Source organism: Colossoma macropomum, unplaced genomic scaffold (assembly GCF_904425465.1).
Source record: "Colossoma macropomum unplaced genomic scaffold, Colossoma_macropomum, whole genome shotgun sequence".
Classification (NCBI taxonomy): domain Eukaryota; kingdom Metazoa; phylum Chordata; class Actinopteri; order Characiformes; family Serrasalmidae; genus Colossoma; species Colossoma macropomum.
Genome location: NW_023494810.1, coordinates 10355662 through 10381746, shown reverse-complemented (window position 1 = coordinate 10381746; position 26085 = coordinate 10355662). Strand labels below are relative to the sequence as shown.

Below are 26085 nucleotides of genomic sequence, written 5' to 3'. Positions count from 1 at the left end.
TCTCTCTCTCTCTCTCTGTGCGTCACAAGTCGCGAGGAGAGGAGCTCCATTTTGTGGAGAACGGCTGCCATGACAACCCCACACTGGACGTGACGAGCGACGGCCAATCGGAGATGCAGGAGAAGAAGCACAGCGCCAACGGAGTGCCGGTGGGCGGAGGAGGGGGGAGTGGCTGGCAGGTTCTGGTCAACAAGCCGGGCAAAGAGGAGGAAGACAATCAAGAGGAGGACACCCACCTTTAACAAGGGGGGCTGGAGATGAATGAAAAAGAAAAAACCTGTTACGAAAAGGAGGCGTTCTGTCCTGGACGTTTGTGGCACAGAGCTTTTTTTGTTGTTGTTTTTTTTCCAGAAAACATCTGCTGAATATTTCAAGTGATGTTGTTTGGCTTGTACGGTCTTTTATTTATCTGTACCCGCGAGGGTACAGTTACAACAGGCTTTCAGAAATCAGATCGATACAGAATGGGTTGATTCTTTAATAGAGGCAACAGTAAAACATGGGCGTATTGATCTTTTGACAGCGCTAATTGATGAGCATTAGGGTGGGAGCACAAAACCCAGAGCTATGAATGCTATTGGCATATTAATTAGCCAGTCGGGTTGCCAAATGTCAAATGAGATATTTCAGCAGCATTTTGTAGAATGTTAAAGCAAAGTATTACGACTAGCAACTACAGTATGAGCATACTCCGTTTTAGTTATATGGATGCATCTAGTTACGCTGTTCGAAGCAGCACATTAGCACATTGTATTTTAACATGGTGAACGCCGACTCGAAGCCTACATTGCCTTGCTCTTTAATTGCTTGTTGGAATGGCCGCTCTGACAATGATCCGTCTTCAACGTCCTGTGTTTTCAGCTTTACGGTCCAGGGAGGGGGTCTGAGATATTCGCTGTACGTGTTGCTAGGGAAGAATTGCACTGAAGAGGGCTGGGTTTGTGAAACAGACAGCTAAATGTCAATCAGTTCAACTGTTATGCCAAAGCAGAACAAGGCTGAAGTCGGCCACTTATTTGGCAGCTTCTTATTGGGATTTTCCAGTGCAGCAGTTACATTGTGGCAGATAAGAAGCCAGCTTCAGCTTCAACAAAGCAGAGGTACAGCAAAAAAAAAACAACTTTAATACAAGGGAGCGTCTGCCTCTGATTTGTGTATATCTTCAAAGAATGTTGCCGTTCAGTCGAAGTCAATTCACTTGAGTGAAGATATTAATATCCCTGTGGTTTACAGTACAGTCAAGTTGCCATATCTGCTGTTCAACGACTGCATAAGTTTCATTTGTACCAAACCAGATGGTCTCAGTATCTGCTATCTATCACAAGTGACAGTTCCTATGTAACCTGCTCATTTTAAGTGCATGATGTCATTATAGTAATAAACCCTAAGCACATATCAGGGGGTGACCGTGGCTAGGGTCAGACGTCTAATAGCTGTGACAAACCTAGATGTACCTGGATAGTTCAGTATATCGGTTTTCTGTATGCTACATACACGCATTGTTCCAGTTGAAAAAAAAATGAAAATAGAAGAGGCTGATATTGATAATCATAGAATAAGCATAGTTTTTTGTATCCTACAGTACCTGTACAGTTATGAGAGCTATTTGCAAATTGCACTTTTTTTTCATTTTGATGTTTATCTCAATTGCTTTGTATGGAGAAACTCTCAGCCGCTTTATATGGAAAGTTTGTACGGAGAAACTCCGGCCTCATTGTGTTACTATCTAATGTAATGTTAGGTTTGACCATTTTGAAATGCAAGGAAATAAATGTTCTGAGAAGTTAAGCTGATGCTGCCAAGTGTTTGACCAGAGAGGGGGGTGGGTGTTGATGTAGCAGTGGCGCCATCCAGTGGTGATACAGTTGCATGCAAACGTTTGCAAAATGTTCTGCTGGGTAAAAAATACATGAACATGTTTCACAGGAAAAATTCCTATAGGAAAAAATTAAAACATAAAACAATCTGCCAAAACTTTTGCACAGGCCACATTTTATGTGTAACTTTTTTCCCATTCTGTTAAATTCAACAGTAATTGTGCATTAAAATGTGCAGAAATGTGTTCTCTTTTTTTCAGCAGGGTTGTGCCGTATCTCCAGCCAGTATGCTCTCTGATATCACATGAACACATAAGACCAAGCTGGCAAACGCAGCAAGAGTAATTATCTGGATGGATTTCTCAACTTCTGAATCATAATGTTCATAAATGATTATAATCTTAGGGCTATCAGTAGTGAACAGGCAAGCCGTATCAGTGAGCAGTCGACACTAAATAAATTCTTTGCAGTAGGCGATATCGTTGGTCCATTAAGTGGCATAACTAAGAAAAAAATGGGCCCCCATTAATCTTAAAATGATATGCTTGTTTGCTCACTACTGCAATGTCTCAATCAAAACTGTAGGCTATGGTTGATCTATATTAGCATAGCTACCAATAGGTGCAGAATCGCACAAGCACCAATATTTAAGATGCATTCCGGCCTAGAATAAGCATTTAATGTCATTTTGTCATATTATGTAATATTCTGGAGGGCAAAAGTGCATCCCTCAGCCCTCAGTTTGACAGAATTCACAATTTTGTATCTTTTTTATGCATTATGCAAACACATGCATCCACTGGGAATCCTGGCTCACTGCATTAAAACTGATCTGACTGATCTTCAAGATACATCATCCTAGTCTGTCTTTAAACAGGAAAATGCTGCTCGAAAGCAGAGGTTCTTAACCGTAGAGGTCGGGATGCCCTTGGGAGTGGTGCTACAGGACGTATCAAACAGAGAGAAAATAATTTTGACAACTGCATACAACTGAATGACTCCACCTACAGGCCATGAGTGAGCTTGTTACTAAGGGAAGGTCTTAATTGGTTTGTGGTGAAGTGCTAGCTAAGGAATCCAGGCCCTGTAAGTGAGTAGACTTATTATTTGATTATTCTTCTGTTAATTATTTAATATGTATACTGGTGTGTGTGTGTGTGTGTTTGGGGTGGCTGAAGGGTGGTGGTGAAATATTTTAAACCCCAAAAAAAGGTTACGCTGTGAAAAAGGTTAAGAACCTAGTCGAGAGACGACTGTGGCATGTTTTCAACAGTTGGATGGTTAAATTTCCCATGTTTGCTAGAGTGCCCCTTTAAGAGGGCTATGATGTTACCATGGGCCCCATGTGCCATTTTGATATCTGCACCAGAGTTATTATAGTTAACTAAAATTATCACTAAAGCAAAAACTAGCTATGAAAAAAATGTACTTGTTAAATGTATTAAAAATAAAAAATGACCCTTTTAAAAACAAATCAAAACTACAATGTCCACTGAACAACTGAGGGAAAAAAAGGTAGTTTTTGTTTGTTCAGTGTGTGAATGAGAGTTTAGAAGTGGAACTCTTTTGTGTTTGGCCGTCTTTAAGGAAAGCCTGAGCTGAGCTGAGCTCAGAGTACTGCTGTGCCAATTTTTATACCTTAAGATATTACTACAAACTAAAACTAAAACTGAAACTAAACAAAAACTAAAGTTATTATTTTGCAGAAAATAAAAACTAAACCTTAAAACTACCTGAAACTAAACAAAAATCAAACACCAACATTAAAAACTAAATGAAAATAAAAACTAATATCAATTTCACTATAATAACCCTGATCTGCACTGACGGTACATCACTGGGTCCATCCTGTACATTCATTTTTCAAATTATAAATTTACCAGTTGTTGATGACCACCTAAACACAAAGAACTAGTGAAGTAACAGAAGTTGACGCGGACCACCTGAAGGCACCACTCATCTCATTCAGATAAAGCTGTTGTATACACACACATTTTAATGAACCTCTTTCACTCTACATGCATGTTCAATATCACTTACATAACTGAAATACTCCGGTGCACAACACTCAGAATGACAGCCATAACACAGGACCACAGACAGCTTTATACATACATAAGTCGATCAACCAAGCAGTTCTAATAGTGTTTTTGTGACATTCGCCCTTCTATAGATTTGCAAATTTACATGCTTTAGATAATCAAGGATATTGCTATGTTTTAATGGGCGAGTCACACAGAATTACTGGTCAAAGGCCTCCGTTGGCCAGCAGCAGTTTCAGCTGTTCATGATTGGACTCTGACATGCAAAGCATGAGAGGATAAAGTTTCCATTTCGTACTATATTCTGTTGTCGGTTTTCCATTGCACTGTGAAACCTGCTGCCTACATGATTAAAAATAAGAACATAATAACACAAAAACAGCAGCTCATTTCAGCAATAAAAGGCAGATTTCTGATAAGATTGTCTGAACAATCACAAGACTTCTCGAGCCATAGCAAGATGAGTTAGTGTCGCTGATCTAGTCACTGCTACATTCAATGATGCAGAGTTTACAAAAAAACATGCCTATCTCTAAAAGAACAAGCAGAAACTAAATAAGTAAAAAGAAAGGAAATCTGCAGAGATCGCAAAAAGAAATCAAGCAGCATAATTTGGCAATTCTTGCTACAAAAAACCAAACATTCACATAAAAACTGTAAACTGATTTTGCCATTCAGTAAACTCTCAATAAAAATAATGACATTAAAATAAACATAACGGATTAAATGGTGCCTCTGCTACAGTAAACACATGTATAAACGTTCTTGCTCCGACAGTAAAACACTGAAAGAAACAAAACACTAAGGTTCCACATTAATATGGCCATTCATATTGCGATACAGGAAAAATGCTTAATCAAAGTAATAATTCTGCATAAAGATGGAATCCAAGCCTTTGAAGACAGGCATGTAGTTGTAAATAAGAGCCTTTTCCTCCTCCTGTGGCGTGGGGAAGCGATGCTGGTTTTTCATAGCTGCAAGAGAAAGAGTGGTTTTCAGTTAAATTACAGAAAAATCTAGTTGAATATTTGAAAAATGTTCTATTTCCTCTGCTCTTGTACATTTTGTAGGGTTTTATGTATTACTATTCAATTTTTTATAGCTTTTCCTGCTGCCTTAGAATTCAACAAGCCATTTTAGCTACTGTGTCTTTAAGACTAATATGTAAATGTGCTCTGTTCTGATTAACTTTCCCTTTCAAAAGCGTTTCAAAAAGTAGTCTTGAGTGAAACGTGCAGTAACACTCATCACTACAGTGTGATACCCCAGGCTTGACTGCTGTGAGCTGAATAGCTTCATGGATATGATATCACAGACTGATCCATTTAAAATGGGCTGTTTTTCTAGCTTAGTTTCTTTGAATTGACTATGTACTGTGGAGTGAGCGGTATATTTTAAAACCAATACAATCTTTAACTGAAAATTAATTTTTCCACATTATGGGACCTTAAAAATCCAACAAACTACATCCAACCTTCGGAGACGAAGAAGCTAGCTGTGTAGAAGGACGCTCTAATGGCAGAGACAGAGTGGACCATGCCAGGCTTGTCTATCCACTCAAAGGGGCTCTTCTCAGGGTGCCACTGGACTGCGTAGAATGGGTATCGGTAAGCTGCAAGATCACAGAGTTAATATGGTTAAAATGGAGCTCTGAACCGTTTCTTTCTACCTACTTTCTGTTTCCATTTTCCAACTAGTTCTTAACTGAGAATACTAAGGAGCCCTGCTGGTGACATCCTGTAAAATAACAAATAATGCGTGGCCACGCCTTATTAACGCGTGGGAACGAGATCCCAATGCGTGGCCACGACTTAGTAAGGCGTGGGAATGAGATGATTAAGTCGTGGCCACGACTTAGTAAGGTGTGGGAACGAGATCACGGCTTACTAAGTCGTGGCCATGCATTAGGATCTCGTTCCCACGCTTTACTAAGTCGTGGCCACGCGTTATTTTTATTTATACAGGATGTCACCAGCGGGGCTCCGTAGAATACAGCATTTCTTGTCGTTATTTTGATTAGGCTATTGGTAATGTGCAGCCAAGGACTTTAAAACATTAGAATGGTAACTGGCATTTGAGGTTAAAAGGGCCACATCCTACATTTGTCTTCCATTGATCTCATTCATTCCATTCATCAAAATTTGGGTGGAGTTATGAATCAAAAACAATCACAATTCATTTTAACATGACTATTTTCCAACCTCTCTTTATCCCTTAGAATTAAACTGGATGTCTTTGTTATTGTGCCTTTAAGACTGATGCAGTCTGGGCTGAAACACTCCTTATAACTTCAGAGTGAATGAGCAGAGATAACCTGTATCACAAAAACAATGGATTTAAAACGGGTTGTTTTTTTGGCTTTTTTTCCATATATGGACTTTATGGACTGGGGACAGAGATCTGCACAGGCTTGATTATTCATGCTTGCAACCGCCTGATTCAATGTTATGCTCGCCTGCACCTGCAAAATCTAGTGTCATTCTTGCCCTCCTTGTGCCCACTATAACTATGTCATGCCTGCCCACGCCTGCCTACACTGGGCTATGGTCCTTGTCAGCACCCACCAGCATTCAAAATCTGCACCATGGCACAGAGCTCGGCCACATAACCCTCCGTGACACGGCAGAACAGACTCCAGACCCATCATACTTCCACACAGCCAGGTACAAAAATAAACATTTGAATGTTGGAACATGGATATAAATATTTTGTATGTATTTAGGCAACGCAAAACTGCAAGAAATCGCACATGGTGATGCTCATGAGCATTGTGATGTTTCTATTGACAGTCAAGCAGCTTGGCTTGACTGTATGTATCAACATTATTAACTAATTACACTACAAAGCATCTACAAGAGCAAAAACATGAACAGAAAAAATGCAGTTAGATTTTATGTATGCATTCTTCAATGGAGAGTATACAGCTTTATCATGAGGATGCATTATGTAATAATTATTAACATTTTCTTCTCTGTTGGATGCTTGCAGCTTATTGGTTGCGTGCCCGTACACTTCCACAAGCAACCAATAAGTGTACAAGCCCGCTCCGTCCAGCAAACCATAAAACCTACCCACACAAGCTCGCAACTTCCTGGCTGTTTACATGCTATGACCACGATGCTTCAAAACGCCTTGTGTAGATCTCTACTGGGGTGACTGGGGTACTTTGAAACTTTAACAATTTTACATAATACATTAAAATCTTGCTTAGGAAAAAAAGAGTAAATAAAATTCAGTTTTTCATGAAAAACTTAAGTGCTTTTTACTGACAAGACCATGGTAGTTGTTCTTTCAGCTTAATGCAAAAACCCTACAAAGGAGAGACACTACAAGTACAAACTGTATGGTGAAAGAATGTGGTGCATACTGCCTGAACTGAGATGCAGTAGGTCTGGTCCTGTAGTCAGTAACGTTTATATCATTTATTTAACACAAATCAGCTGACTCCTGGCAAATTAAGGTTCAAGCACTAACACACTGCTAAAAGGATCCCATGACCACACTTCTGCCGAAGCAGTGCTCCTCACCTTCCATCGTAGAAATGAACTCTTTTCTGCCGTCTGTGTTTATGGTCAGAACTTTGTAGAAACGCTTGAGTTTGGCATTGCGAGTGTAATTCTGTTAAGAAAAGCAGATCTGAATAAGAATTTTCTGTTTCATGTATTTATTCCTGGTCTTGTATTGAAATACAATATTAAACAGTACCTGTACAGACAAGCTCCAGCTATGGAAGTTGGATGTGATGTTCTCCTCTGAAAGAGAGAGAAGAAGGTCCTTTGGAAAGCTTTTGAACAGCCGACTGTTCTGTGCTCCTGCAACATCAAGCAAAAATGAGTCAATCACCTTTGGTTCGGACCCGCAAGGTCACAAAAATGGAAATCTGAATTTAAAGGAATATATTAAGCAAACAGGCTAATGTGGCAAACAGTAATAAGGAATACAGTTGGACCCAATGAGTGTGTAATTTCTATAATGCTAATTGGAGGCTACTGGACTGAACTATTCCTTTAAGGTGTGGTAGAGAGATTTAAGGTGGAGAGAGAAACCACTAACCCTGGGAAAAGATGAGTGGCAAGGCCACAGCCTTGGTGTTTGTTAAGGTCAGCAGGTTTTTGTTGCTAGTAAGGACGGTCAGCTGTTGAAAGCCCTGACAAGTTCCCCAAATTGGAAAATAATCCCCTGCATCGTTGGCCTACAGGAAATACAAGTGAAAATAGTTGCATAGAAGCTTAACAGACCTGGGGCCTGTCTCACAAAGCAAGGTCAAGTTTTAACCTGTTTTTTTTTCCTACAGTGGTCAACAGCTTTTGCTGTTAACACAGGTTTAGAAACTCAAGCTGCGATTATTCCTTGTGTGTGTGCACATGAAAGCGCAATGTTTATGAAGAACAGCCAATCACATGAGAGTTGAGGGAGAGTTGAGCTGCTTAGAGAAAAAAATGTAGAAGATAAAGCAGTTACAATGGAAAAAACTACACTCTTAAAAAAGATGCTTTTTCAAGGGTTCTTTAGTCATGAAAATGGTTCTATATAGAACCATGAACACTTAAAGAACCCTTTGCATGTTTAAAGGGTTCTTTGCATCATGTAGGTGTTCTTCAGGTTGTTCACGAATTTGCTTTAAATGGTTCTATATAGAAACTTTTTGAAAAGGGTTCTATACAGCACCCAAAAGCATTCTTCTATTGTTACAAGCTTAACATCATGACAATAGTAGAACCCTTTTACAGAACCGTTTTCAAATATGCAAAGAATCTTTTAATCATGCAAAGGAATCTTTGAGTAATCATGGTTCTACATAGAAACATTTTCTTTGCTAAAGAACCCGTGAAGAACCATCATTTTTTAAGAATGTGTCAACGCTGCCACTGTATTAGTGCTTTTTGGAGTAATAAAAAAACATCGCAATATCATATATTGTCATATATTCATATAAATGACAATATATATGAATATATTTGACATATATTCATATATTATTTACTAAACTAATATAGTACTAATGACACCCAAAATATAGTCAGAAAGGTGTATCGTTTATCCTGATACCAAAACATATTACAATAAAGTTTATACAGGTTATGATCTGAAATACTGAACTTCACCTGCCCTGGAGCAGGTTAGGCGTGTAGCATATGGTGATCCACCGTCAAAAAATCCTGGGTTGGATTGTATCTTAAATGCTGGCTAAGCAAGAAATCCTGCTTAGTGAGACAGACCCCTGCATCTAATACACCACACTGAAAGTCTTTCTGTCAAATTCTTTTTGGCTGAAAAGACAGTATCTCACATTAATTTACAAAAATGATGCTGCTACTGATCAAGATGTACCATACCTTGATTGCCAGTTCATAGAAAATCTTGGCCATGCGGCTGAACTGGGACTTCTGAAGGTCAACATCTCCACCTGGCAGTAACAACCTAGAATATGAAGACAGTGTGATTATATAAAAGCCTTTTCTAACCTCTGAATCAATAAGAACACAAACTCTAAATTTTCTACTACATAGAACACCAACCCGTTTATTGCGTAGAATATTTCGGTGTAGTCCTCTTCTGTGCCATTTATCCTGAAGAAAGAGGTATGCTTTAAATTAATATGTTAGATGTTAGATAGCACGTTAGATCCTCACGGATTACGTGGATTGGGAATATCCACAGCCTACCTTATTGGTACAACCCTTGCACCAGCTGACTCCAAATACTTTACATAAGAAGCAGCTATGTAGGAGGATCCTTGGGCATGAGGGTCACCTTCTAAGTTCTCTTGGGCCAGAACACCTAATAAATAATAGTAAAGGAGATCTAGATAAGGCGAGTTGTAGTGAAATGGTTTCTAACAAGCTCTGTTTTGTCAAAAAAGCCACAGTTTTATTAAATCCAGACAGGCTGTTAATACCACTAAAACCATAACACATTTCAGAAAAGCACAGCTAAAGGAGAACTCCACCAGGTTTTCAAAAATCCTACATAATTAAATGGTTGAGATGTTAGCAAAGTCAGTCAGAGAGGTCTGATGTGAAATGCTATGTTCTAGTAAACTTGCTGAGTCAGAACTGTTCACAGTGGTGGTAATAGGAACCAGACATCCACTTCTAAAAGCCCCCTCATAGAATTACATGAAATGGTTAGATACATGCTGTCTGATGTCTGAGATGTGGTTGTATGATAGTTTTGTGATGAGGGTTTGGCTTAAAATGCATTTTAATACATTTCTTTTAATCTATTCATGTCGGAGGGGTACATGCAGGGGGTTGTGAGTCAAAATAGTCCCCAAAAACTTATTTTTTCAGCTTTACCACTATTTTAAACTTATCAACGTTACATTAAAAACTCAGGAGACGTGTAGATTCACTGGCAGTTTTGGTCTGTATATAAAATGGCTATATTTGTGCTGTAAACATGGCGAACCCTGGTTCGTATCACCACCACTGTAAGGTCTCTACAATGAATCATGTCACATCAAACTACCCCGAATTACCCTGATTACATCTCACAGATTTAATTATTCCGGAATTTTGAAAAATCGGTGAAATTGCCCTTTAACAATAATGGCGAGGTGTTTCCAGAACATTCCAGAGAATCGCAAGCTGTGTCAGTGTACCGTTACCGGTCCAAAATGCACATCAATACAGGGCATGAGGGACATTTAAGCGTGTTGATGGTTCAACCCACCCCATTATAACCTGCTAATAGAGGCCCGGGAGTCGAGTATGTGAATGAAAATGTTCAGCGAGGTCGTTTTAGCTCGGCTTACCGATTACGGGTCTGTAATTGAGATGGACGCTGCCTAAAGCCGGGACAGGCAAACTGCAGGCACACGCGGCGAGCACCGCCAAAACCACGGCCGGACGACACATTCACTTCAGGTGTCAGATGAATAGACGAATTAAAATGTAATCAATGAAAGCTGAGGTTTAAATGTAAAGCGGTTCTGCCTCTTGTCCAGTAGTGGCGGTTAAACAGACCCCCCTTAGCTCGCCTCCCAGCTTCCTGCTCACTGGAGGATGAGAAGAATCTGGATGCTCGCGCTGCTGCTGCTGCTGCTTCTGCGCGCGAACTGTAGCTTAGCAACAGCTAAAGCGCCTAAAGCGCAGCCTCAGAGTCTCGGCGACAAAATAAAGAGAGACTAAATTAAAGGACAAGATTTGCGTGTTAACCGCTTTGATTAATCAAAAAATACTATTAAACTAGAAATAATAGAGGAAAAACTGTTTCTCAATCCTCGCCCAGCTGACCTATAGGTGTGGAAACCCATTCCCATCACTTAAAACAAACAACACCTAATTATTATTTTTCATTCTTCAGTGATCTGCTATGCCATTATTTAGCCATGTTAAGTATTCTCATTAATTTGAGATGCTAAGCCATTATTTTGAGATATTATCTGATTATTTCAGATGCTAAGCCATTATTTAGAGATTCTCTCATTAATTTGAGATGTTAAAGCATGATTTGGAGATATCATCTCATTAATTTGAGATGCTAACTCATTATTTTGAGATGTACTGTAATAATTTGAGATGCTATTTCATAATTTTAAGATATTCTCATTAATTTGAGATGCTAAGTCATTATTTTGAGATTTTATCTCATTCATCAGGGATGCTAAGTCATCATTCTGAGATCTCATTCATTTGAGATGCTAACTCATTATTTTGAGATGTTACTGTAATAATTTGAGATGCTACTTCATAATTTTAAGATATTCTCATTAATTTGAGATGCTAAGTCATTATTTTGAGATATTATTAATTTGTGATGCTGTCATTACTTTGAGATATCTCATTAATTTGTGATGCTGTCATTATTTTGAGATATTATCTCATGAATTTAAGATATTATCTCATTAATTTGAAATGCTAAGTCATTATTTTGAGATATTATTCATTTGTGATGCTATGTCATTACTTTGAGATATCTCATTAATTTGTGATGCTGTCATTATTTTGAGATATTATCTCATAATTTAAGATATTGTCTCATTAATTTGAAATGCTAAGTCATTATTTTGAGATATTATTAATTTGTGATGCTATGTCATTACTTTGAGATATTATCTCATTAATTTGTGATGCTGTCATTATTTTGATATATTATCTCATTATTCTGACATGCTTTCTCGTTATTTTGAGAAGCTTTTTGTTATTAATATTTACTGATTTATACTGTCATCTCAAAAGCATAAAGCAACTCCAAATAAAGAGAAAGCATCTCAAAATAATGAGAATGTTTCTTGAAATAATGAGATAGCATTTCAAAATAATGACGTAGCATTGCAAAATAATGGCACGTAATAACAAAAAATAATAATTAGATGCTGGATTTTTTATTTAAATGGAGGGAATGGGATTCCATACCTATAGTCTACATCCCTGCAAAAATAAATTAACAAACAAACAAACAAATAAATAGGTACACAATGCAAATGAGGGGGAAAGCATGCTTATATAAAAATACACTTTTTATTAATGCACATCAGTTGATTTGGAGTTTCCCAGTCCTGGCTCTACTGACCTATAAGTCTACCTAACTATAAAAAAAATAAAATAAAAAAATCAAGATAAATAGAATAAATATTTAAATATTAAATAAAATTGTTTTAAGTAATAAGACTTAAATCAATTGTTTGGGCAGTGGTTCCCAATCAGGTCTTCTGATTATTTTGATATCCTAAATCACCTTATCAGAAGGTAAGTAGTAATGTTAAAGGGAAACTTCACTGATATTTTAAAAATTTCTGCACAATCCAGTGCTTGTGATATATTCAAGTAAGTCATTCAGAGTGGTTTGATGTAAAATGTGCTGTTTGATAGTAGTCGTGATGGTAACCAGGGGTCTTGATTTCTACAACACAAATAGGCATATAGCCATTTTATTTACTCTCCAAAATCACCAGTGAACCTACATGTGTCTTCTGAGTTTTCAATATGTAACATTCATAATAAGCAAATAGTAGGTAATCCAAAAAAATACGTTTTCTTTGGGGACTATTTTGCCTTACAACACCCTGCATGTAACCCTCCGCCATGAATGGGTTTTAAAAGTTTTTGGCCAATTCCTTATGGCAAAACTACAGTAAAACAGTGTCTCAGGAATCACACAGCTTATTTGTAAACATTTTATGTAATAATTTTTCTGTGACGTAGCTTTTAGATGTGCTCAGATGTTTCTATCACCACCGTTCTGAGAAATTCTCGCTTGTAGGTTTCTTTAGAATGATGCATTTTGCACCAAAAACAGTCTGGATGATTTCATTTACATCTTAATAATTGGATTAATGTAAAATTTTTGAAAAATTGATGGAGTTCCCCTTTAAGCTGGATCATAATACACTTGAAGTGACGCTGCACTAACATTAAAAAGACAATAAAACATCAGACTAAGTTACTACACCACATAATCAACACTTGGTGGTTAGAACAAACTGTTAGCCAGTTCTGGTCTATTTCCTCTGTACTAACTCTCCCATTTTATGCTAATGAATGTCTTCTTAATGAGCTGCTAGGTTAACTCAGGCGTTTAAGCACAGAATAAATGCAGGACAGGCTTGGGAACCACTGATTCTGACCAATTTGGTTCTGCTTTTTATTAGTCTAATTAAACAGCCCTGATGCTAGCAGGTGAAGCTGAAGACAAACCCTCAGTGTGTGTTCACTGCCATCATCAGTTTGAGTTTTGTGAGTCTGATTTTGTTTTGACCATCAGATACGATGGCACCTGTTGTGGAAATACAGGTTTGTCTCAATTTTATGTTTGTCAAAGAAAAACCCATCGTATTTACTAAGATTACTAATTTATCTCATTTTTTAGCTTAATGATATGTTTGTGTGAGAGACTATGTTGGTTTTTTAATGTAAAACTGAAATAGAATTAGGCAGAACGGGCTATTTGAGAAACTCAGTCACATTACATGTATTATAAAATGGCGATATGATGGATAAATTGTGCAGAAATAGATGGAAAATCAGGTTTAAATGTAAAAATGTAATGATGAACGTGTTGTGATGTTCCGTGCACATGAACGCGTCAAACGTGCCCGAGTTGCACAGTGGGTGCTGCAGAAATGGCGGACGAAGTTGAACAGGTTTGGATTTTTATGATGTTGTTTCAAAATTACTGTTAGTTTGTGTGCTAAATGTGTTTGGGCTCTAGACAGTCAGCATTTTATAATGTTCACTTTCCCGAATGTGTACTTTTAAAGCTTTTATAAGTGTGAAAACGGCGGAATAATCACGAAGCTGAAGTCGGCTTCTTATTTGCTAGCTTCTTGTTTGAATTTTCCCGTTCCACCTTAAATGATGGAGCAGTTACCTTTTGGCGCCTCATGCGCCGGATTGTAACTGCTGAACCATTTAAGGTGGAACGGGAAAATTCGAACAAGAAGCCAACTCCGGCCTCGTGGAATAACCTGTCAGTATGTTGCTGCTGCTGCCTGTAGCTAAGCAGTGCTTCACTGCTATGCTATGCTATGCTATGCTAAGCTAAGCTAACTGACGTAACGGTAGCGTTTACCTAGCTGGCTAACTGTTACAGGATAGATAGATAACTAATGTTAAATTAATATTTACAACCTCGTTTTCTGACAGAGCTGGTCACTGAGTGACAAGAATGAAAGTTTTAACGATATAGGTTGGTGAAGCCAAACTCAAGTTGGCTTCTTATTCGCATTTTCCATTCCACCTTAAATGGTGCCGCGGTTACATGCAGCTGCTGTAATATTTAAGGTGGAACGGAAATGCAATTATGAAGGCAACTTCAGTTTCGTTTAGTAAAACCATGTAAGGCATTTCCATTAACGTTAATATTCATTTCCATTAACGTAAAGTGCTGAAATACTTATATTTTGTCTTTTTTGACACATTGTGGTTATAAACCTAAACGTGCAGAGGAGAAACGCTTATGAATATCAGTTTTGGTAAATTAGCTACGCGCTTGTAAACGCACTCTTTAGTAAAGGCACTGGTTCTATTTAGAACCGTGAGTTCTGATCTGAACCATTCCATGTTTATATGGTTCTTGAGATTGATGGAGAATGTGTTGTATGTGGTTCTGTATAGAACCTTTTTGAAAATGGTTCTACATGGCACCAAAACAGGTTCTGTTGTTGTAAGCTTGACATCGTAACAATAGTAGAACCCTTTGTGGTCCTATGTAGAGGCATTTTAGAATAGGTTCTATATAGTACTGTATACAACACATTCATCATCAATCTGAAGAACTATTTAAGCATGCGTATGGTTCTCTATAGAACTTATGGTTTTCACTTTGCAGTCCACCTTACTAATTTGTACAACACTGTTCAGTAAAGGTGGTTGACATGATAAACAAATATAAATAATTGAGAACATTTTTATTGTGAACAAGTTAGCAAGGAGATTAAGATTAAGAAATGTTCCCCCAGAAGTAAACAGTATAAAAAAACATGTAAAGAATTGGTACGATTTGAGAGATGCAGTTCTTCAGCGATATGGAAGTTAGGAGTGGGCAATGTCAGAAAACGTGAATTTGTACTGCTGATAAATAACTGCTTGTGGCTGGTTAATTTTTCTTTGCAGCAACAGACGACCAACACGGTAGAAGAGCCGCTGGACCTCATTCGGCTGAGTTTGGATGAGCGAATTTATGTGAAGATGAGGAACGACAGAGAGCTTCGCGGAAGATTACATGTAAGGACCTTGTAATAATGTCACTGCAGCTCCAGGCTCACACAGACTGGGTTTTCATCAATGTATTTTAATCATATTTCGGCATATCATATGAAAATATTTGATAAAAATGGCAAAAATAGTAAAGAATCAGCAGACTTCACATAAGTCTGTGCACTCGCTTGAGTACATTTTTTGCAAAAGTAAGTAAAAAAGTAAAAACTATGTGTTCCATTTTGCAGAAACAGAGGAAAAAGAATATTAACTTTTAATATGCTTCACCTTTCTTTCCCACCACCTACCATCAACATAAAACCCTCAGGGACCCTACCTGATATGTTTCACACAGATATGTCACAGTACAGAAGAAAATTGCATTGTGATTTTCTGATTCACATTGACTTTACGCAGGTTGTAGTTGTCATAGTTCTCTTTCCCAACATGACTGACAATTTTTTTTTCTTTTAAATTGGAATGTGCTGTCATCTTATTTTTTTTACTGTTATATGTACTCCACACTTTTTTTCAAGAAGTGTGATTGTGATTGAGTTCATTTATATTCAGTTAATTTATATAATTAGAGTTTGTGTATGATTTGAATGTTTTATAGTTTATAATGGGTCAAAGAATAATTTTCATTTATTTTTTCGGGCATACATAAGAATACTTTTAAAATACCTAAAAAATGTTATGTATGTAAATGCTGTTTGGGCTGTCAGATCTATAAGAAAGCTCAAATAGATTTACATTTAATTATAAGGCCTATAGGAGTTCCTCTAGCTGCGATTGTCTGCAAATACCCAGCTAGGGAAGCGCTTTCACTTCTTTTATTAATCTTTTTCAGGAGTGGAACAGATTTCTAGAGAACTAAAACCAGGCTGAGTAAAAGATCAGATTATAGAAAAAAATGTTTTTTTAAAGCCTGATTAGATGCCAGAAGACTACAGCTGTGTCCCAGTTCAGGGGCTGCATCCTTCAGAGGCTGCATTTGAAGGCAGGTTGCGTCACAGCAGTGCGACCAGGCTGTCCCATTTCGAAGGCATCTCATCAGGAGCCGCCGGTGAGGCATCTCCAGCTCTAATAAATGGGGTGGAAAAAATCAAAGGTTCTGGCTCCATCTTTAAAAGAACTTGACCGGAGCTGTGTTTCATGATGCAACAGTAAGGGCGGGGACAGCGGTGCTGTGACGCAAACAGAAAGTCTGCTGTAGAGTTGATTTCTGGTTCAGCCTTCGAAGGACACGCTTTCGCACGCTGCGTTCTTCGAAGGATCCAGCCCCTGAATTGGGACACACTGTACGCTGCTTTTTTGGCCCAAATCAGCTCACCTCTTCCACACTGATGGGATCCGCACTGTATGTGAGATCTGAATTTAGTGGATCTTTACTTTTGGAAATATTATCCAAATTAATTTAAAAGTAGATTATTTTCCCCGTATTAAGAGAATATCACTTAAAGGCTGAATGCTAGTTGTCTGTATCTCCCCCAAGTGGGGTGGCTTGCACATTTAATATAGTAGGGGAGACACTGGGTTAAAACCTACTCTGCACCAGCACCGTGCCAGCCTGATTTACAAATTAAAATATGCGGCAAACATTGAGATCTGGTCAGTATCTAGATGCAGGAAAAAAGTGTTAACAAGCTGTATCTTGATTGTGTGCAGATTCAAGTCAGTGTGATTGGACCACATGCAATTCTTGTCCATTTTTGAAGAAAAGGTTTATCCTTTAAAAAAAAAATTGGATACAACTAAACCTCAAATACTGACAGTTTATGAAAAAATATTGCCTGCTAAGAAGTGAACACAGAAGTTTGTTGTGGTGTTAATGCACTTGTGGCCTTTCTCAGTTGATTTATCACTGTAATATTATTGGCAGAACTTGGCCATCAGGTGCGTTAATGGCATTTTTTTTAAGTGCATTGAAATCTCAAGCCCGTAAGGAGGCACTGATTTCACTGAATTTTTTAAACCTGTGACAATCTCATTATTATTTATACTCCCCATTGACTCTCTTGACCCCTTGGATATTTGAGGTTGCATCAGTCGTCAGAGATAATCCTTAAATAAGACATGAGCGTAGAAGGCAGTCTGACAACATCTGTTAGGTGTTTGATGGCTAATACTGACACTGAGTTTTCTTAAAAGATCTTTGTGGCCCTTTATCATGTGAGAACTTAAGTTACTCCAAAGAGCAGACACTTATTGTGCTTTCATTTTTGTTTTTCGTAATCATTTTAGGCTTATGACCAACATTTGAACATGATCCTTGGAGATGTGGAAGAGACAGTGACGACGGTGGAGATCGATGAGGAAACGTATGAAGAAATTTACAAGGTATGTAGTGGCCATAGAGTGCAGGTAAGCAGGCTAGCTGGAACAGCAGATGTAAAAGCATGTTTAAATGTGTCCAGGCACAGAATAATGACACGTGTTCAGGTGCACATACACAACTTTCATAATTTCAGTAGAAAAGCATTGATGAATAGAAATGGCTGCTCTGGAGCATCTGCACATGAGCCTGAGGTCACCATACCCAGTGCCAAGCATTGGCTAGAGGGGTTTAAATGCTCCCTGCATTGTGCTGTAGAGCTGTTTAGGGTGTGTTATTGATCTGAAACACACCAGTAGAGGTGCTTAGGTTAGTGGTCGGCTGGCTGGCTAACTGTCCAGCTAGCTAATGCTTGATGATTGGCTATGTTACCTTCTTTTGAAATGCAGTAGACTAGCATACTAAAATAACACTTTTCAACATAGTCATTATCAAGGCTTCACAGGAGCAACAAGAAGTACTGGAACACTGTGGCTGGTATTGAGTGCTTTTATTTGTTAGACAGCACACATGGAGGCTGAGGGAATAGTTTGTTTTATTTTGCTGTAATAGTTCAGAATCTTGGGATTTCTCATTTTGTTTACATTAACTCTGAATATGCTCCTTGTTCCGCAGGTGCTACCTTCCATTATAAATCATAATTCTTTTAAGTTAACATGCCAAAAGCTATACACTCAGAGAGAAGATCCCCGAAACTCAAGACATTCATTTTAATTAGCCCCTTTGTGCATTCTCCTGCAAACCTTGAATCCCTCCTTGGAGGGCAAGTGGGATGTGACATGCGTGTCTTTATTTGAACGCCATAGTGCATCAGCAGAATAACAAGATTGACAGCTTTTGTCTAATGTGCAGGCTGCTGTTCAGTCTACCATGCTGTGAAATTATTAAAACAAGTGTCAAAAGTTATTCTAAAACTTTTCAAACCATGCACAGACACAGTGCTAAAGATTAGTACGATTTATTGATTTTAAACTTGCTGTGACGTGCATGTAGATTGTTTCAAGTTTTTAAAGGGCAGTATGGCATTTAAGCTATTCTCATTTGTTCTCATTTCTGTATAAAACGTTTAAAAGGTTAGGTCTGTATTCTGTTTGATGGCTAATACATGTAGCCTGCAACCTAATTTCCAAAAGAATTTGGGATGCTGTGCAAAATGTAAATGAAAACATAATGCAGTGATGTGCAAATCATTTAAATCGCTTAAATGAAAATAGTACAAAGACAACATATCAAGTGTTGAAAGTCAGAAATTTCATTGTGTTTTTGAAAAATATTGGAAACGGAGTTCTAGTAGCTTACTCTGTTTTCCTTTTATTAGTGGTGGTATATTTTATGACAGAGACCTAAAATCAGAGAAGTTTATCCCCCCCCTTTTCAGCAGCAACAGTGCCTACTCTTGGTGTCTACTCTGTGCCCACTCATGTGCAGCTGCTCCAGAATTACCCATCCTATTGTCCAATGCTTTTGTATGAAGATTATTCAAACTGCACGTACGTTTGCATTCCTGTGTCAGCAATGAGTGCACCTTAAAGTAGTTGAATTCACTAACTAGAAGGAGTGTCTGGATGCTTTTGGATAAATCCACTGCATATTACCGACTTGATTCTACTTGGTTTTGGTACCAGCTACTCAGAAGAGGCTGACGGCAGCAAGACATAAGACTACTGGGAAAAAAAAAAAGTTTAGGGAAATACTACGTTAGGGTTCAGACGACAAGACTATTCTGGTTGCTCAAAGATGTTTGCGGCAGCTTTTCTCAATATTTATGTAGAAATTTGCTGTCGGGAATTTTGGTTTACCATAGCTTAACAGCTTATTCTTGAAAAATTCATTGTATTAACTATAAGACGGAATAAAACATTCCATGTACATATTTCATTTAATATAGCAAGCTATTTAAAATGTGATTATTCTCTATTAATTCTCTTATTGCTGGTATCCAGTCATTGCCCTAACACACAGGCCTACCCTCAACTAGTCTCTAAAGCCAGTACCTGATGTTCCTTGCACCAAACACGGTGCAAAACCGCTTATAAGTGCACAAAAATTAAGATATAGTTGTGTTTGATGGTGGAAGGTTACCGTTGACTTTCGTTTGTCATCCACAGAAATTCTGCGGCAATAAAACGTTCTGGAATCGTCTTCTCTTGTATTTAGCTTAAATATTTGTTGGCAGATACAGTCATCTCTCTGCTTTATCCATGGCTTCCCAGCATGAAGCACAAAAGCTGCATGCTTACAATAATTGTGAAAGGATTTACACATTTAAAGCAGAAACAATTAAGTGACTGGAGTACTCAGTTAGCCAGTTGAGGTGCCAGTATTTGAATACTATAATCTCTATTTGGTTATTCATTGCATCATGTGAAGACCGAGAAAACACACAGACCAACAATTCATTGAAACTGTGATTTTATGTGTTATCCTGACTATGAAATTTGAAGATTGTACATGTAAACGTTATCATTCGCTACTCCAGAATGCAAGTGCATGAACGTGGGCATGCTGACAAGGAGGGAGATGACATGGACGTGACTGAGGAGGGAAGACTTTTATCAATAAAAAGTTTAGGCTGATGTCCAGAAATGGTCAAAATACATTTCTCTGACAAACTGACATGTTGGCAAATCGTCCACTGAAGAGGAAACACCCTTTTGTTAGACAACAAGTCACCATCAGCATCCAGTGTTACTGGGTTTTCTGTAGTTTTAGCTCATTAGCTCCTCCGATATCCCTTGGCTGTTTTTGAATAATTAAATAATTGAATAATTTTTGGTAGTTTTTACTCCTCCACACTTAGAAATCTATTCATAACCTCTTGCGTACACTTGAATTTGAAAATTAGTCAGAATGCACATTCCTACTAAACAGTAAGATGAAGGGAATAGAGTTTTCGGAAAGTGTGAGAGGTCAAAGACTGTGCCAAGGAATGCGCACTCTGGGGCTTGAGTTGATTATGCTAAACTGTCTTGTTGAATTGACACACTGAAACCTTGTATCCCTCTGGTTTCTGTTCTAAATTGTATTCTTTTGCCATGCCATCTGATCTATCTCATTTGGCCTCTTGCTTTTGCAGTCAACGAAGAGGAACATCCCGATGCTGTTTGTCCGTGGCGATGGTGTGGTACTGGTTGCACCGCCCTTGAGAGTTGGGTAAAATGAATGGAACGTGCCCCCTTCACCTCTGAATCATGTTGTGGACTGTAAATTGTTTTCAGGATAGGCTTACACATGACGTCTATTGACAAGTCACAGAATTGTGAAATTTCTGTACCGTTTAGTTGGGGAAAAAGTCATGCTGGTGCTTAGTTGGTGCACAGTGTTTAGGTTGTTGCTAGGTGCCGATTTTGTATATTTCAGTTATGATTATGATGGGTGTTCCCTGAATGCTTTAGTATTTTCACAAATGCAATAAAAAACTAACGTGTAGCTTGTCGTTTGCTAATTTTTATTTGAATGAACAGTTTTATTACTAGTAACTAGCTTTTATTTATTTATTTTTATTTTTTTGGGCAAATTATAACTTCAGTTTCAAAATGTTTTCTATTTGTTTGTATTGCAGATGAATGCAGATTTACCTTTTTCTAGTGTTTTCAGCTTCACATTGTACTTGTGGCCAGAAGGTGGAGCCATGGCCACATCCATTCTTTCAGCCACGTTCACCACTGAGGGGTGCTGTTGTAGTACTTACATTGTTCTCCTATGCTTAAGAGTATCTCCATTTAGTTGATCTCTCCTTGGATTGCATGGTATGATGTAAATTAGTCTGCCTTAATGTATGACTTTCACATATAGAAGCTGCTTCATGGTTTGGATGTGAATTCCTGTTTGAAATCTGATGGCAAATGTGCCTGTAGCACTACAGTAACTTCTGAGTGCTTATTAATGGGACATTTTTAGGAAAGCAGTCCTCCCTCGTCCTTTCCCATGATAATGCCCTTTGTGACAGTGATGCAGGCTCTTCATTAAGGATGCCCTAGGTTTTTCCCACAGCTTAAAAATATCTGCCTGAATTCTGTTTTTATCCAAATATAGTTGAGGTTGGGGCAAGCTGGATAGAGGTTTGAGGCTTGTGAACCTTGAGAAACTTGATGTAAACAACTCCATTGCTAAGCAAGAATCTATAAATAACTTCTTTTAGTTAAAACCTCGGATTGTGTAGATTGATTTTATAGAATATAAGGAAATGGTAAAAAATGCAGGGTGATGTCTCATTTTACCGATCTTTAAATGAATTAAATGGGTATCCCCTTTTTGTTTGTTTGTTTTAATGATTCATAAATTTGTTAAGGAGCTCATATCCTGCATTTTCTGACCTCTTTAGAATTAATTAGGCTGTTTTCTGTTTGTTTTGGTGCCTCTAAGAATTATATTTGTAAATTAGTTCTGTTCTGAGTGTCAGCCCTTTGTTGTTCTTCGTTCAAAAAGCAGTCTTGGTTGAAACACTTCTTATAACTTCTGGATGAATGGGTGGAGCTAAACTGCTGTAGGCTGAATAGACAGATATGTGAAAATGTTTTTTTTTGTTTTTTTTTTTATTTCATAAAATAATTCAAAAAGGACTGCTTTTGCAGATAGGTTTCTTGTTTAACAATGTTTACATTCTACATCATACTAAGAAAAACTTGGAATCTAATCAGGGTCTATATCTATAGACACTATATCATTTGGATATTGCTATTACAGAATTGGTTGAGGGCTGCGGTATGCAAATGAGGACTGTGCTGTGAGCCTTGCGGGCCAGTGTTTTATCACATACATATATTGCAGAATGTATTGCAACATTGTCCGAATATGTGCAGTACTGTGCAAAAGTCAGAGACCACCTTTCATTTTTTTTCATTTACAGTCCAAAAGTATGAGCTGTTCATTTTTCAGGAGGTATTTCTGAAGAGGTTAGATATGATATTCCACTTACATAAGAGAGGAGAAAGTCAAAGTGAAAATAAGTGAAAAAACAGGGGTTTCAAAACTGGAGTTAAAAAAAAAATGCTTAAAAGATAGAGAGAAAGTGATATTCCTAACAACCACCTACAAGATGTGATAGACCACAAACACTGTCCCCATCAGATAAACAGCACTTGAAGCTTTCATCTTTGAGAGAGAGGAGAAAATCAAGCTGCTTCAGATCTGAAAACATCCACAGGTGTTTCTGTCCATCCTTCCACTGTGAGAAGACAACTCAGTGCTGTGGGTCTGAAAGGATGTGTAGCTGTTAAGAAGCCTCACTAAGAAAAGGAAATAGACCAGGAGTGCAGCACAGTTTGGTAGTTTCTCTGTTCAAGCACACCCACTAAATCTGGCAGTTAACAGGTTTCAGGTTTCACAACTTCCAGGAGTTGTGTGTACGTGAAACAAACACATCCAAACAAAGAAGCTGCTGGTGTTTCTCTGAACAATGGACTGACCACCCCAGAGTCTGGTTTATTGGGATTGTGAGAAGCAGACAGTAGAACCAACTTATAAGAGTGAACTTTTCCTGATGCTGTAAAACAAATAAATTCATGGCCTTATTGACTGGATTTAACTAAGGGTTGTATCTGACTTGTTCAGTACTTTACAGTCTTCTGTTGATATCGTGGAGCCTTAATCTAAACCCACCTTTTCCTACTAAAATCAGATCTGTTTTTTTCTTCATTTATCAGCCTGTTTCAACTGAGATTTCAGTCTGCCATGTACAACTCCCCCGCCTGCCCCTCAAAACCTAAAAGATAAGAATATCCTGTCCCCATTGTGCAGGGGAGTATCACGTCCTGTTGCGGAGAAGGCCTCAGTCCTTCATGGGGATCACTTAATTAAACACTAGGGAGCTACTGCAAGAGAGAGAACCTTGAAAACACTAATACAGAGTAAAATGACTAAATTGCAACTAATTCAACAACAGGAACTGCCCCAATCGATACAAATGATCATTTTTAGCAGTTACATGTGATTTGTTGAAGTGGAATTGACTTTGCTTGAATCTATTATCTGATTTTTTTAATCAGTAAACAGTATCATTTATGTATTTCACTTGTCATGTGGTCTGTTGCTGGACTGCAGATGTTTGCCTGGAAGCTGATAATAGAAATTTCCCAGAGGCTATTCAAAGAATGCTGGCCTTTTTTCTGCAATGGAAGCTGTCTGCTCTCCGTCAATGAAACATGAAACATGAGAATTCCTTGCTAAAATAAGAAGCTGCTACCAATTCAGTGCAACACTTGTTTGAGACGAGCATCTGCAAAATATCTGCAAAACAGCAGAGAAAAGGCTTTTTTCCCCCTTGAATTTGACAGCTCTGGTATTAATCATCGTGAAAATTGACGCAGTTTCATGTACGTCAGTATTTCTCTGTTGCAGCCCTTTGGTCCACCTGCACTGCACAGGCTTGTTTCTGCTCTTGATTAGCTATTGATGTGACTGGAGTTGGGAAACGTATGTTTTTAGCTCATTCGGCGGGAAGAAGCCCGGAGTTCATGGAGGTTAAAGGAGAATTCCACTGTTTTTTTTTTTTCCACTGAATTTTAGCGTAATTCAATCCCAGAGAAGTAAACAAAGTCAGAGTGGTTCGATGTGAATCAGTTCATTGTGAAACTTTACTACCTTACAACTTGGTGATGTGTATGATACTTATATAGCCTTTTTATTTACTATCCAAAATGACCAGTGGACCTATATGTGTCTTTCGAGTTTGTATATGTAATGATGATGGCACAATAGTGGTGAATCTGATTGAAAAATGCCTCAAAACCTTTTGTGAGGGAACTTTTAAAAGCATTAGAGTCTACTTCATAATCAAAATTTACCTTTTTTTTACTTTGTCAATTCATATGCCTGGTCATATGAAGCACAACTCATCATATTATGTAAAAGATGGTTTGTCAGTTCAACCTAAAAAATTGCTTCTTGTAAAATGTCTCTCAACATTCAATTTATTTTTATGAGGCTGAAGTCAGCTTCTCATTCGCCAGCTTCCTGTTGTAATTTTCGAACAAGAATCTGGCGAATGAAAAGCCGATTTCAGCCTTGTGACTTTTTTGGGCCGCTGTATTGCATTATGATCTTTTTTTTGTCATAATGAAATACAGTGGCCCAAAAAAGTCTTTGGACATTTGTGCCATGTTGAATAATGCTTTGAGTTCGTGTTAGGAAACAGAATGTCCAGGGGTCAGCAACATGCGGCTCTTTTACTGCCCTGTTGTGGCTCTACAGCAGAAATAGGTTTGTAGGTAAAAATAAATAATCCTGCTCTGCAGTAAAATAAAGCTCTGCTGATTGTTCTAACACACAAACTGTCAAACACTAAAAAGTTGCGAGGCTTCTTCTTCGCCAGCTTCTTATTTGAATTTTCTCGTTTCACCTTAAATGATGAAGCAGTTACATTCTGGCGCCTCAAGCACCATTTAAGGTGGAGCGGGAAAATACAAACAAGAAGCTGGTGAATGAGAAGCTGACTTGTAAAAAATTGAATGTTGAGGGGCATTTTACAAGAAGCTATTCTACTTTCTACTTTTGAAGGAAACGTTTCTTGCCAGAGATGCAAAAAAAGCAGCTATACCTGAGCTAAAGCTTGAAGCAGACCAAAGTAAGTTTGCGTTTTCACTTCTGTTATACAGCGTGATTCAAAAAGGTTCATCCGATTTCAAAATGACTTATTTCACTCGTAAATCATTACAGAACAATGCAGTAAATTGTAAATGGTTTAAATGAGCATAAAGTTTGTCATTTTATAAGTGCTCAGTATGAACCTCTTCAAGCTGCACGGACAACATCAACGCTACAGTCAAATTCATCCCATACTCGATTGAGCATGTCGGGTGTCACTGCACCCACGGCTCTTTTAATATGATTTCGGAGATCATCCAGTGTTGTGGAACCAACACCAAACGCTCTGAGCTGTTGGAGTTCACTGCCAACGAAAATCACGTTGCACAGTTATGACAGATTCACTCTTATTGAAGTGGAGAAAGCAAAACGCTTTATGCTCAGGCGTCTCCATCTCCTCGCAGACTGAAGAGAGCCATGTTCCAGTGACAGTCAGAAACTCTGTGACCTCTTTCAGTTGGTATGTGATTGGTTCCTAGGCGCCTCACGGTTTAAAAATATGGGGCTTTGAAATCGGATGACAAAGTGGCTCTTCTTAACATTTAGGTTGCCGACCCCTGAGGATGGGAAACCAAGCGGCATTTATTTTAAACAGACCGTTCAAGACTGCTATCATCTTTTTGGTGAAGTACTCTTTGCCAAAGTCTGCTGATTGTTATCGTTTG

At 38.1% G+C, this 26085-nt stretch overlaps 3 protein-coding genes across 4 annotated transcripts in view; 2 read left to right on the top strand and 1 right to left on the bottom strand.

The window, feature by feature from the left end:
* The window catches only part of podxl2 (podocalyxin-like 2), a 42565-nt gene extending 40777 nt beyond the window's left edge, over positions 1-1788 (top strand). Inside the window, exon 9 of one of the 2 annotated variants that reach the window (XM_036559853.1) lies at positions 30-1788. In XM_036559853.1, coding sequence (XP_036415746.1) covers positions 30-242 — 213 coding nt within the window. In that variant the 3' untranslated portion in view covers positions 243-1788. The remainder of the gene's footprint in view (positions 1-29) is intronic. The other variant, XM_036559854.1, reaches the window with a different exon arrangement.
* A 2001-nt stretch (positions 1789-3789) lies between these two features.
* zgc:171566 lies at positions 3790-10892 on the bottom strand. Its single transcript, XM_036559514.1, has 9 exons — positions 10617-10892; positions 9526-9640; positions 9379-9429; positions 9196-9280; positions 7913-8051; positions 7565-7671; positions 7387-7477; positions 5334-5471; positions 3790-4833 (listed from the first exon to the last, which is right to left on the bottom strand). Exons 1-9 carry the CDS (start codon positions 10717-10719, stop codon positions 4712-4714), a joined length of 951 nt encoding a protein of 316 aa, XP_036415407.1. The 5' UTR covers positions 10720-10892; the 3' UTR covers positions 3790-4711.
* Positions 10893-13893: 3001 nt separating this feature from the next.
* On the top strand, positions 13894-21265 carry lsm3 (LSM3 homolog, U6 small nuclear RNA and mRNA degradation associated). Its single transcript, XM_036560053.1, has 4 exons — positions 13894-13946; positions 15418-15528; positions 17746-17841; positions 20913-21265. Exons 1-4 carry the CDS (start codon positions 13926-13928, stop codon positions 20991-20993), a joined length of 309 nt encoding a protein of 102 aa, XP_036415946.1. The 5' UTR covers positions 13894-13925; the 3' UTR covers positions 20994-21265.
* Positions 21266-26085: the final 4820 nt, after the last annotated feature.

Coding starts and splice junctions, on each gene's coding strand:
- zgc:171566 (XM_036559514.1), bottom strand. CDS start 10,719: ATGTGTCGTCCGGCCGTGGTTTTGGCGGTGCTCGCCGCGTGTGCCTGC. Junction 9,430..9,525: donor GCAAGGGTTGTACCAATAAG/GTAGGCTGTGGA, acceptor CTCTTTCTTCAG/GATAAATGGCACAGAAGAGG. Junction 7,478..7,564: donor GCTGGAGCTTGTCTGTACAG/GTACTGTTTAAT, acceptor TTTTCTTAACAG/AATTACACTCGCAATGCCAA.
- lsm3 (XM_036560053.1), top strand. CDS start 13,926: ATGGCGGACGAAGTTGAACAG. Junction 13,947..15,417: donor TGGCGGACGAAGTTGAACAG/GTTTGGATTTTT, acceptor TTTTCTTTGCAG/CAACAGACGACCAACACGGT. Junction 15,529..17,745: donor AGCTTCGCGGAAGATTACAT/GTAAGGACCTTG, acceptor TAATCATTTTAG/GCTTATGACCAACATTTGAA.